The 12,146-nt window shown below is 40.4% G+C and overlaps 1 protein-coding gene across 1 annotated transcript in view; it reads right to left on the reverse strand.

Moving 5' to 3' along the window:
• The window catches only part of TOMM70 (translocase of outer mitochondrial membrane 70), a gene marked incomplete at both ends in the record, with an annotated part of 31,479 nt that extends 23,745 nt beyond the window's left edge, over positions 1–7,734 (reverse strand). Inside the window, one exon of the mRNA XM_080696785.1 lies at positions 7,414–7,734. Within this exon, the coding sequence (XP_080552911.1) occupies positions 7,414–7,734 (321 nt within the window). The remainder of the gene's footprint in view (positions 1–7,413) is intronic.
• Positions 7,735–12,146: the final 4,412 nt, after the last annotated feature.

Below are 12,146 nucleotides of genomic sequence, written 5' to 3' on the forward strand. Positions count from 1 at the left end.
AAGATACTTTCTATCCTGAAGGACCAGACTAGAGGCCAGTGCAGAAAACAAACAAGTGGCAGCCTCTCAAATGAATTACCACTGAGCAAAACAATGAAATTCCAATCTACAAAGTAGGAGATTAGTAAATTATATCTCTGAAGAGTAGAAAAGGATCCGAAGAATAGCAATTGCACATACAAAAAATTCAAAATTATCTGAGTAAAACACAAGACCAAAAACATATAACTCATGCAATACATTTAAGAAACAATGGAAAACATTAAATATGTTGTGTATCTCTTTAACAAGTGCTTATGTGTGCTGAAACCTGTCAAACAAAGGTAATCTCTTAAAGATGCAAATTTACTCTGGAAAACAAGTTACATTTTGAAATGAAAGTTACAGGAATTAAGGTACAACTTGGGTAAATTTAGTGGAATACAAAGTAAGAACAAAGATTGCTAAATATAGCAAAAGTCACAAGAATCTGCTTTGAAATAAAAATGAAGAGCCAGGAAAGTACTCCAGGATAAAACATTCTAAAATTACTAGAACACATATGAAAGTTCAAGAGATCAGAAAAAGACCAGCCTCTAAAAGACCAAGTCCCCATAACATGACCATGGTACAAAAAACCTTCAATAATATACATTTGGCAATAAGAAACTGATTTAAATTCTTATCAAGTCTTCACAAAACCTACAGTTACTGTGAAAGAAAATGAGCTAGAATTAGGTACACTCATCCATGCATGAGAAAATATAATGGGTATTAACTTGTTACTATAATACATTTTTATCTAATTAAAGTATATATAATGTGGTTTGACAATGTTGCTCTTATTCAATGATGTTGCTCTTAAGTGGTTTTGTTCTATAAATTTACTATATTCATAAAGCATATTATATCTGAATTCCAGCTTTAAAGAAGTAGCAGTCAGTCAATGCTGGGTGTGGTGGTACAACACTTGTAATCCCAGCATTTGGGAGGCTGAAACTGTAGGATCATGGTGCGAGGACAGCCTCAGCTACTTAGTGAGACCCTATTTCAAAATGAATAAAAAAAAGGGCAGGGGGTGTAGCTCAGAGGTCGGATGCCCCTAGGTTCCATCTCCAGACCCACCAAAAAAAAAAAAAAAAAAAAAAAAAAAAAAGGTAGCAGTCAACTCTGGAACACTTACTACGTGAGAAGAATCTTTCTGTACCTACAGACCACTTGTTACTTTTATAGGATCCAAACTTGGTTAATAACATTTAAGGGCATAAGGAATCAAACCTAAGATAGTAAGAAAGTCCTTTTCCATACCATGTTTGGAAGTTTTAAAAATCTACAACCAAGTCTACCTACCATCATAACACAGCACTCTTTACCTGTGAAGAACCTACTTACGAATGCCCACACCTGTAATCCCAGTACTTGGGAGGCGGAGACTACATGATTATAAAATTTTATAAATTCAAGGCCAGCCCCAGCAATTTAGTAAGACTCAGCAACCTAGGTATCTTGGAGGTAAAATGCCTCTGGGTTCAATCCACATTACCCCTTCCCCAAACACATACTTCATATTCTGCAGGATTACAATTTTAAGTTATACAAAAATCAAGTAATTTAGAAAAAGAATTTCTATATGAAGTTTAAGACTGCTGAACTGAATCCAGGATCAACTGGTGAAATGAGAATCAAAAGTTGAAAAATTTGAAAAAATACAGGAAACTTGTTGAAACACAAACAGACCCCCACATAGATGCTTTATTATGATAAAGTTATGTCCCAACAAACCCCTAGTAAATTGAAAATATTGTTAAGTAGAAAATGCATTTATAAGCCAGGCATGGTGGCACACACTTGTAATCCCACTACTTGGGATGCTGAGACAGGAGGATCACAGGTGTGAGGTCAGCCTTGGCAACTTAACAAAACCTTGTTACAAAATAAGAAATAAGCTGGTGTGGTGGCACACGCTTGTAATCCCTGCACCTGGGAGGTGGAGACAGGAAGATCGCAGGTTCGAAGCCAGCCTGTTTCCAAATAAAAATATAAAATAGGTCTGGGAGTGTAGCCCGGAGGTAGAAGAGTTTCCAGGAACCCCAGTACCACCAAAAAAATAAATAAATAAATAAATAAAAAAAAGAAAGAAAAAAAAGAAAGAAAGAAAATAAATAAAATTTGGTTATGGGTGTAAGCTGGAGGTAGAATGCCTCTGGGCTCCATCCTCAGTAACACACACACACACACACACACACACACACACACACACACATTTATATACCTAGGTTATTCACTGTTGATCCATATCATTATTATTATTATTACTTTTTTTTTGGTGTGGTACTGGAGGTAGAACCCAGAGGTTTGGGCTATACTCCCAGACCTATTTTATATTTTATATGGAAAAAGGGTCTCACTAAGTTGCTGAGAGCCTCACTAAGTAGCTGAGACTAGCTTCGAACCTGTGCGATCCTCCTGTCTCAGCCTCCCAAGCACGGGGATTACAAGCATGCGCCACCACACCCGGCTCATATTATTATTTTTTAAAAAATGATAAAACATCATTTGGGGAACAAGAACAATTTCATTTCAAGGAAGATGACTGACAACTGCAAATGACTGTTTTTTGATTCCTTTCCTACTCTAGAGTGCTGGCATAGATTTAGTTTTTTTTTTTTTTTTTTTTTTTGCGGGTCTGGGGATGGAACCCAGGGGCATTTGACCTCTGAGCCACACACCCCGCCCTATTTATTTTATTCTTTATTTTGAAACTGGGTCTCACTAAGTTGCGGAGGGCATAAGTAGCTGAGGCTGTCCACGAACCGCGATGCTCTGGTCTCAGCCTCCCGAATGCTGGGATTATGCACAAGCGTGTGCCACCATGCCCGGCTTGATTAGTGGTTCTTAAGGATTTTATCTAAGATAACATCTATGTAATGGCAAAAACCTAGGACATTAAAATGACTATTTTTAATCATCAGACTAAATAGTAATTGAATAAAAAGTTACCATCAAGCTAACAATGCACTTTAATGAGTCTTTTTTTGGGCAGGTCTGGGGATGGAACCCAGGGGAATTTGACCTCCAAGCTACACCCCCTGCCCTATTTTTATTCTTTATTTTGAAACCGGGTCTCACTGAGTTGCAGAGGGCCTCACTAAGTAGCTGAGGCTGTCCGCGAACCGTGATCCTCTGGTCTCAGCCTCCCGAATGCTGGGATTACAAACGTGCACCACCACGCCCGGCCAATAAGTCTATTTTTAAAATCACAAGTTTGTTGGGGAATAAAGTAATATTTAAGACATCTGTTCATCATGTTTGGTGTACATTTGGTAGTGCCTTGTGATGACTCAAATCGAACTGATAAGATGATCTTAACTCTTCCCATTATGAAAATCTGTAATTCAAGTTTTAAAAAAATTACTGAAGCAAAATAGCACATCATGGCAGATTTCACAATGGTTTAAAATGGAATTATTTAAAACTTTTAAGTACCTCAATCTCGGACACCATCAACTGTGATTACATGCTTTCCTTTAAATGATATCCTAAAATTCCCATTAAATTCAAACAAATATGAAGCCAGGCGTGGTGGTGCACGCTTTTAATCCCCTGCTTGGGAGGCGGAGACAGGAGGATCTCGCAGGTTCGAAGCCAGCTGCACTGGCTTAAGAGACCCTGTTTCCAAATAAAAAGTATAAAATAGGTCTGGGAGTGTAGCCCCGAGGTAGAAGGGCTTCCAGGAACCCCAGTACCACCAAAAAAAAAAAAAAAAAAAATCAAACAAATATGAAGAATCACTCTATTTGCTTTTACAGGTTTTGCTATCTCAGAAAAAGATAATTATGTTGTCTACCCTGCACATGAAACTCTCATATCCAATAAACAAAAGCCCAGAAACTTCATTACTTCATTTTACATTAAGGCAAACATAAGCCATCAGAAAAAACGCAGAGACTTTCTACTCTATTTGCTAATATAAAATACTTAACAATTTCTGTCCTTTTTTCTTTCCCTAAAAATTATAGCTATTGCTCAGGTGGAGAACACATAAGTTTTTATATTACTTAAAACAAATGCTTCTCGCCTTACAAAACCCACAGAGGCTGTCAATTTAAAGGAGATATTCAGGCTGGGTGTGGTGGCACATGCTTGTATTCCCAGCACTTGGGAGATCAAGACAGGAGGAGTATCCAGGTTTTAGGCCAGCTTCATCTACTTAGTGAAGCTTTCTCCAACTTAATGAAACCCTGTTTCAAAATAAAAAATAGGGCTGTGGGTGTAGCTCAGAGGTAGAATATCCCTGGGTTCAATCCCCAGTTCTATTAAGTAAGAAAGTAAGAAAGTAAATAAATGTGCTATTCAAATATCTAGCAATTTCTCCAACCATAGATAATAAAAATTACAATTAGTGGTTAGTTACCTTAAGATAGTATAATAATAACTCTAAAGACTAGACATATTTAATTGTGGTGCTGGAGATTGAACCTAGGGGCATTCTACCTCCAAGCTACAATCCCACCCTGATTATTTATTTGTTTATTTATTTTTGCAGTACTGGAGAATTGAACCCAGGGGCATTCTACCTGCACCACACCCCCAGCCCCATTTTATTCTTTATTTAAACACTGTCACACTAAGTTAAGGAGGGCCTCACTAAGTAGCCGAGGCTAGTGGCAAACCTAGATCTTCCTGTCTCAGCCTCCCAAGTACGGAGACTACAAGCCTGCGCCACCACCCGGTTCAGGCCTAGACTCTTTTTAAAATGATAAGAATAGAGCTGGGCGTGGTGGCTCATGCTTGTAATCCCAGCATTCTGGAGGCTGAGACTGGAGGATCGCGGTTCGTGGACAGCCTTGGCTACTTAGTGAGGCCCTCTGCAACTCCGTGAGACCCGGTTTCAAAATAAAGAATAAAAAATAGGGCAGGGAGTGTAGCTCAGAGGTCAAATGCCCCTGGGTTCCATCCATCCCCAGACCTGCAAATAAATAAGTGAATAAATAAATAAAAATTAAAAATAATGAAATAAGAATAGTCTTACAATACTTATTGGTTACCAATAGTTAAGGTATCCATTTCCATAAAATAAAAAATACATTTTTATTGTTGCATTACAAAAGGGTAATCTAGTCAAAGCAAGATTTCATGTACATACCCACAAATTCCACAAGGTGAACAATAATATATTCAAGTATTTTGCTTAGTTTTATTTGGGGTCAAAATAATTTTAAAGCAGATAAAGTTACAAAGAATTCAATTAAAAAGTCCAAACTTCAAAAGCTATCAGATGAATAAAAACTTTGTAAAAAAAAAAAAAACTTAAAAAATTTAAAAATCAGCCATGCATGCCCATAATTCCAGTAATTGGGAGGCTGAGACAGGAAGATTACAGGTTCCAGGCCATCCTCAGCAACTTAGTGAGATCCAGTTCTAAAATAAAAAAAGGGCTGGAGGTATACCTCAGAGGTAGAGTGCCCCTGGGTTCAATCCCAGTACAACACCAAAAAAAAAAAAAAAAAAAAAGAAAGAAAGAAAGAAAGAAAAAAGAAATAGAGAGAAAAGGAAGGAAGGAAGGAAGGAAGGAAGGAAGGAAGAAGGTAGGTCAGTGCTGACGCAGACAATGCTGAAAAACTGAAAAGGGAGTTTAAAGAAATCTAAATGCTGAAAGGGAATTTGCTAAATTCTATCAAATACCAACAGTGGAGAATCCTTGGGATGACAAAAGGTGGTTGAAACTACAAGGAGATGGGAAAACAGTTTTATGCATAGAACTATATTTTTAATGATTATTATAGTACTGAGAACTTTATTAACTATCATTCATCTACAATGCTTGTTTTTGGGTTTTTTTTTGGTGGGTCTGGGGATAGAACCCAGGGGCATTTGACCTCTGACTTACACCCTCTGCCCTATTTTTTATTCTTTATTTTGAAACAGGGTCTCACTGAGTTGTGGAGGGCCTCACTAAGTAGCTGAGGCTGTCCATGAACTATGATCCTCCGGTCTCAGCCTCCCAAATGCTGGGATTACAAGCCTGAGCCACTGTGCCCGGCTACAATATTTGTATGATTAAAATGAAACAGGAAATAACCAGCAAACTTCATAATATGAAAATGACATGACAAATGATAATTCAAAGAATTCTCACTAGCTGCAATCAGGATCCTCAATTTTTTAGTGCTGGATGAAATATAAGAGATCTAATATTTTAATCCTCTTATTTTACAGGAATGACAGTAAGGTCAGGGAGATAAGATGACTTCCCCAAGTAATAATGCTGGGCAGCTCAATACAAGGTGACATCTGCCCAGTTCTCACAGTCCACAGATTTTTCCCCCTATACTGTAATTCAACTTTTCTAGTTAAAAATAGATCATATTTTACTCTCCTAAAGAAAATATGGTTTTATCATGGCTAGCATAATGCCTCACTCACTGACCTACAGAAGTTCGTTCCTGCATTAAATCTTCCTTTAAACCTGATTTGACCACTTAGCCAAAATATGTCCTCAATCTAAATAGATAACTCCGGTGTGCAACTTGTATAGACTTGCTTATGCGTTAAAAAAAAAACCTTTACATATGTAAATAACTAAGAATTACTTCACCCTAAGTATCTCTGAACTCTGATTAACTCGGGTAATATCATGGTACAACTCCAGACTCATATAAAATCCTCCACCTCATCGAATTCCAGTACTGTTAAGCAGCCAGACTAATTCTCCTCATAGCTGTAGGATACCAAAAGGATTTCATAGTTCAACAAAATAAAAGTTCACTACAAACGCCAATGTTTGGCCTAACATCAGAGAATATTTATCACTTGTGTTAGGCTCAGTCCAGTACATTTACAGGTGGAGTATAAAAACGTAAGATGCTTCAGACAAAAACTTTAAGACCTTACTCCCATAGATTAAAAATATAAATGCTCGCACTATTTTACTCTTTGGCATTTGTTTTCTCCTAAGCAGTTTGTTGTTCAGCTTTTGTCAATGTAGTTGCCCAACTCCTTCACGTGCTTCCTCTAAAACCCATTTCAAAAAAGAGTGATTCGTTATTAAAAGGTTTTTACCGACTAAGTTCTAGGCCTTGAAAGTCACAAAAACAATTCATATCACAATGTACCAATACTTAATGAAACCTGGCTTCCTAGTTAATTAAAGTCACTACATTTGCAAATTGTTCCCTGTACCTACAACACTAGAGATAAATGCTGTGTCACTGGTAAGAAAAGCAAAACACTCTTCTGAAGCCCAAAGGAAACTGTCAAATACCTGTGCCCTCGGGGTTACACCATCCCCTACAAACTCAGCCAGAAACGAGCCTCCCTACACTCCTGTGCTTCGGCTTGAAGCCGCGGGAGGGAAGCCCCTCGGCCGCACGACCCGGCAAGGAAAAGCTGCCTCCCTCGCTCCCACCTCTGAGCCCCGGAGCGGCTTCTCACCATTTCCAGAGGGGAGCCCTCGGGATGCCCGCTGCCCAGCGCCGGGCTAGCCCTGCCCTCCGGCGTCTTCCGTTCGCTGTTGCGCTTCAGGCCGCTGGCGTCGCCCCGGCCTCCTGCCTCCCGGCGCCGCCGCTGCCGGCTCCAGAGGTACATGGCACCCGCGCCCAGCAGTAGAGGCGCCCCTACTGCCAGCGCCAGCTGCCATCGAGGTAAACCACCGGCGCCCGGGCCCGAAGTCCCGCCGCCACCGCCCGCTCCACTCCCGGAGCCCGACGCAGCCGCTGCGACCAATGCCGCCTCCACGGGCTTAGAGGCGGCCATGACGACTGTCCTTTGCCGCCGCCTCCTCGACGGCCGCGGGCGCCACAGTCACTGGACAGCGTGGGAAGGAGGACCCGAGGCAGGACAGGAAAGCACTGAGCCAGCGAGCACGCTAGGCAGCGGGAGCGGACGGCTGAAAAGGGCCAGAGGTCACCGGAAGCGCAGGGCATGCCGGGCCAGACCTAGCGGCCGGTCTCCTCTCCTCCCAACCACGGAGGAGGGGGAGAATCACTTCCGGGTCAGGGGGCGGGGCGGGCGGCGGGCGTTCCTGGGAAGCCCTTTCTCTTTCCTCTCGCGTGGCGTGGCTGCTGTTCGGAAAGATCACTTCTGGGGTCTGGGGTCTCAGGTGGTAGCCGAGGTCGTCCCCTCCGCCTTCGGGATGGATTGGCAGATGTCCTGGAAAAGGGAGCGTACTCTGCGGGTGCAGGCGATCTGGGTAGAGAGGGCTCCGCTAGACAGCGTGAATGGGCGTGAGAGGCAGAAGAATTGTGAAAGTTATTGGTTGGCAGAGCTGGTGGGCGGGGCGTTTAGCCGAGCTCCTCAGCTGATTGGTAGTTTTGGGATTGGGTTCCCAGTTAAGGACACGCCACGTTGGCCCCTCTCGGACCTGGGAGGTAGCTGGGCTTGCAGTTCGCGGGTTAGAGAAACAAACTGGAAGAGCTTTAAAGATGAGTGAGAAAGAGCTGAAAATAGCCTTCTGTATCGCCCATCTTCTTATCTCGACCTTAACCAGCTTTTAGTTTGAAGGATTTTGAAGTTAGAAGGCAGAAAGACTGGGTGGAAACGGGAAGGTCGAGGTGATTCCAGTGGAAATGGGTTGAGCGTGGTTCCTGCGGCTCTCAATCTGCACCAATTACGAGAGCGATGACGTCTGCATTTTTAAGAGATTTTGGAATTGAGTAGGTAGAAATGTGAGACCCAGGGTACCCACCTGCTTCCAGGCTTCCTTTATGTATTTATCTTGAGCTGGATTCCACCTGACACCCCAGCCCACACCACGCTCCTTTAAGTCATGCGCCTGCCCCAGTGCTCAGGTCCTCCCGCCTCATGCTTGTTTTCAGTAGCTATCTTCAGCCCTTTTCTCTCCTCATCCCGGAGATGTATTTTCAGTTCAGTGTTTTTTATCTCAAGTGTTTTTCCAATGCCCTGCACGCGATCACTTAAAATATGAAAATAACCCCTGCAAGCTATTTCGAATTAACAGTATTTTCAAGAAGAAAAAGTAGGAATGGAGACTGAATCAGAACTGCAACTCCCTTTTTTAGGTATATTTCGTTTCCAGACTCTTACATAAGTGACCATTTTGCATTTGAGTACATAGGATTTTCAATATCTCAGAAGTGCTGCATGAAAATGAAGAGATAATTTATTAAGTGACATCAAAATGGGATGATTAAAATAGAATGGCCTGAATTAAAAGAGTTTCAGAATCATTGCTTTTCTCTTGCTTCATTTGGGTTCCTACTAATAAACTGCTTTCAGGCATAGGGTATCTTAGCAACAAACTAAATATGGGTGATGAATAGGGATGAAATTGAGTGACCAAGTAGTGATCATTACAAGCAATCTGTTCTCTCCCTCCTGATATCTGAACCCAAGAAGACAAGTCTGTCCATGTAATTTAGCTTTGCCTTTTCAGGAGAGAAATTAGGGTTTTGCTTTATTGAAATTTCAATTTTTTCCCCCCTTTGGCATCTTGGAGGATTGTAGGATGTAGGATTTTAGGATGTAGGATGTAGTGTAGGATTGTAGGATGCTGGTAGTTATAAACAATGGGCGGGAACGATTACATATTTGAAGAGTTAAGTAGCTTGATTATTTATTGGAATAAGCAATAGTGTTATAGCCAAAATCTAAAAGTTGCAAAGGATTTATTGTGAAAGTTCCCCTTTCCAAAGTCAATGTTAGAGAGTTTCTTGAAACATATTCATATTAACTAATATTTAACTAAAGGTTTGATTTTCTTTAGTTTTAGTTTTGTTATTGGCATTTGTACATTAATTTATTATTGTTGCTTTTCATTTTAAAGTTTGAATTTTTATTTTAAAATGTGTTAAGTTGAACTGGGCATGGGGGCACACACTTGTAATTCCAGTACTTGAGAGGCTGATACAAGAGGATTGCACAGATTCAAAGCCAGCCTCAGCTACTTAGTGAGGCTCTCAGCAACTTAGTGAGACCCTGTTTCCAAATAAAATATAAAATAGGTCGGGAGTGTAGCGCAGAGGTAGAAGGCCACTGGGTTCCATCACTAGTATCACACACACACACACACACACACACACACACACACAAAAGAACAAAATGTGTTAAGTTTATATTTTAATATATATACATATATGTTGTGTGTGTGTGTGTGTGTGTGTGTGTGTATTTAGGTGCCAGGATTTGAACCCAGGGGCATTCTACCTTCAAGCTACACCCCTAGCCCTATTTTTTTTACTCTTTTTACTTTGAAACAGTGTCTCAGTAAATTGTGGGGGGCTTCACTAAGTAGCTGAGGCTGCCCTAGAACCTGCACTCCTCTGTTTCAGCATTCCAGTTTAAGATATAATTTAATATTTATTTTAAACAGTATTTAAGATATATGTTATAAAAGCCAGGCATAGTGGCACACGCTTGTAATCCCAGCATTTGGAAGGCTGAGACAGGAGGATCACATTTTTTTCTTTTTTTTGTCGTACTGGGTGGGGGGAGACCCACAGACTTTCTACCTCCGGGCTATGCTCCCAGACCTATTTTATATTTTATTTGGAAACAGGGTCTCACTCTCACTAACTTGCTGAATGCCTCACTAAGTATTTGAGGCTGGCTTAGATCCTCCTGTCTCAGCCTCCCAAGCGCGGGGATTACAAGCATGTGCCACCACGCCCAGCAGGAGGATCACAGTTTGAGGACAGCCTCAGCTACTACTTAGTGAGGCCCTTTGCAACTCAGTGAGACCCTGTTTCAAAATAAAGAATAAAAAAAAAAAATAGGGCTGGGGATGTAGCTCAGAGGTAGAATGCCCCTGGGTTCCATTCCCTAGTAACACACACACACACACACACACACACACACACACACACACAAATGCAGGTTACATACTACATATTTTTAAATATAACTATTCTAAAATATATTATCATTTGATTTTTATTTGCAATTTTTGTTGGTGCTTTGTAATCATACATCATAATGAAGTTCAAGAGTGATAGAAACATACTTGCATGCAGTACTTGGTTAATGTCCCCTTGGCTCCAACCTCATTTCCTCCCCTTCCCTGTACATGATATTGAGATTGGGGCTAAAGTTTTTTTTATACATACATAGTATCAACTGAAGGGTTTCTTTCATGAAGTCATCCTGGGTTTTCTTCTCCTACTCAGGAGTCCCTTTTGTATCCCAGTTTCTCCCTAGCTTCCACGTGTGTGGGGAAAACATATGACCCTTCATTTTTTTGTGACTGGCTGATCTCAGCATAATAGAGAGACTGCTCAGGAGAAGGAAACTGAAATGGTGATGGCAGGCTTCTTTTAGGAAGATGGGAGAGAAGGCTCATTTTTAAAAGCCATCTCACTTCTACTAGCTAGCTTAATCATCTTTTTTCTCCCATTCTCTCCTCCATTGCCTTATTGATGGTGATGCAGAGCAAAATGAAGAATGTCACCTACTGACATTGTAACCTTACTGGTTGGATGCACATTTTTAATCTGCGAAATAATAAACACACACACCGCTCAGGTTAAAGTACAGATTTAATAAGGCAATATTTAAAGTCCTTTTAAATGTTTAGTTCTCTAGTTTTGTAAGGGGAAAAGTGATTAAAAAAAACTATGTTTCTAAAAAATTTAAGTTTTGCTATCTGAACCTTTGTGTGGTAGAATATTAGAACTCCAAAGAAGCAGCTTGCTCTACCTCTTTCTGATCTGTATCTTAGAAGGTAGAAAGTCTAATGGACTGGGATTTGAAAGATGTAGCTTATTCCAGATTCTGATACCAGTGAACTGTGAATGTCATTGTGGGCCACTCTGCTTTCTATATAATGTAAGAGGTGGTTAGATGGTTTTTAAGGCTCATTATTTTAAAATTGTATAATTCTACCCACTTAAGTGTCATTGCTGCATGAAAGACTTTCAGATTGGTAGAGTGGGTAGATAGCTAGTTGATTGGTGGGTGTGCAGACCTTTCAATGAGTCATGAACATCCTTATATTGAGCACATAGGTATGCAGCTCTATTTTCTTTTAATTTTGTCTTAGGTTTTCATTCTTTCTGTTTCTCTTCACTGAAAAAAATACTGGAAGAAACTGTCTGTATCTTTTACCTCTTGTTATTTATCAACCATTTCCATATAAAATCCATTGTAACTTTATAATTATTCTGAAACTACTTTAGAAGTCACTAAATCCATTGTTGTTTTTTTTAACTTCA

Source organism: Muscardinus avellanarius (genome assembly GCF_963383645.1).
Source record: "Muscardinus avellanarius genome assembly, chromosome: 5".
NCBI lineage: Eukaryota > Metazoa > Chordata > Mammalia > Rodentia > Gliridae > Muscardinus > Muscardinus avellanarius.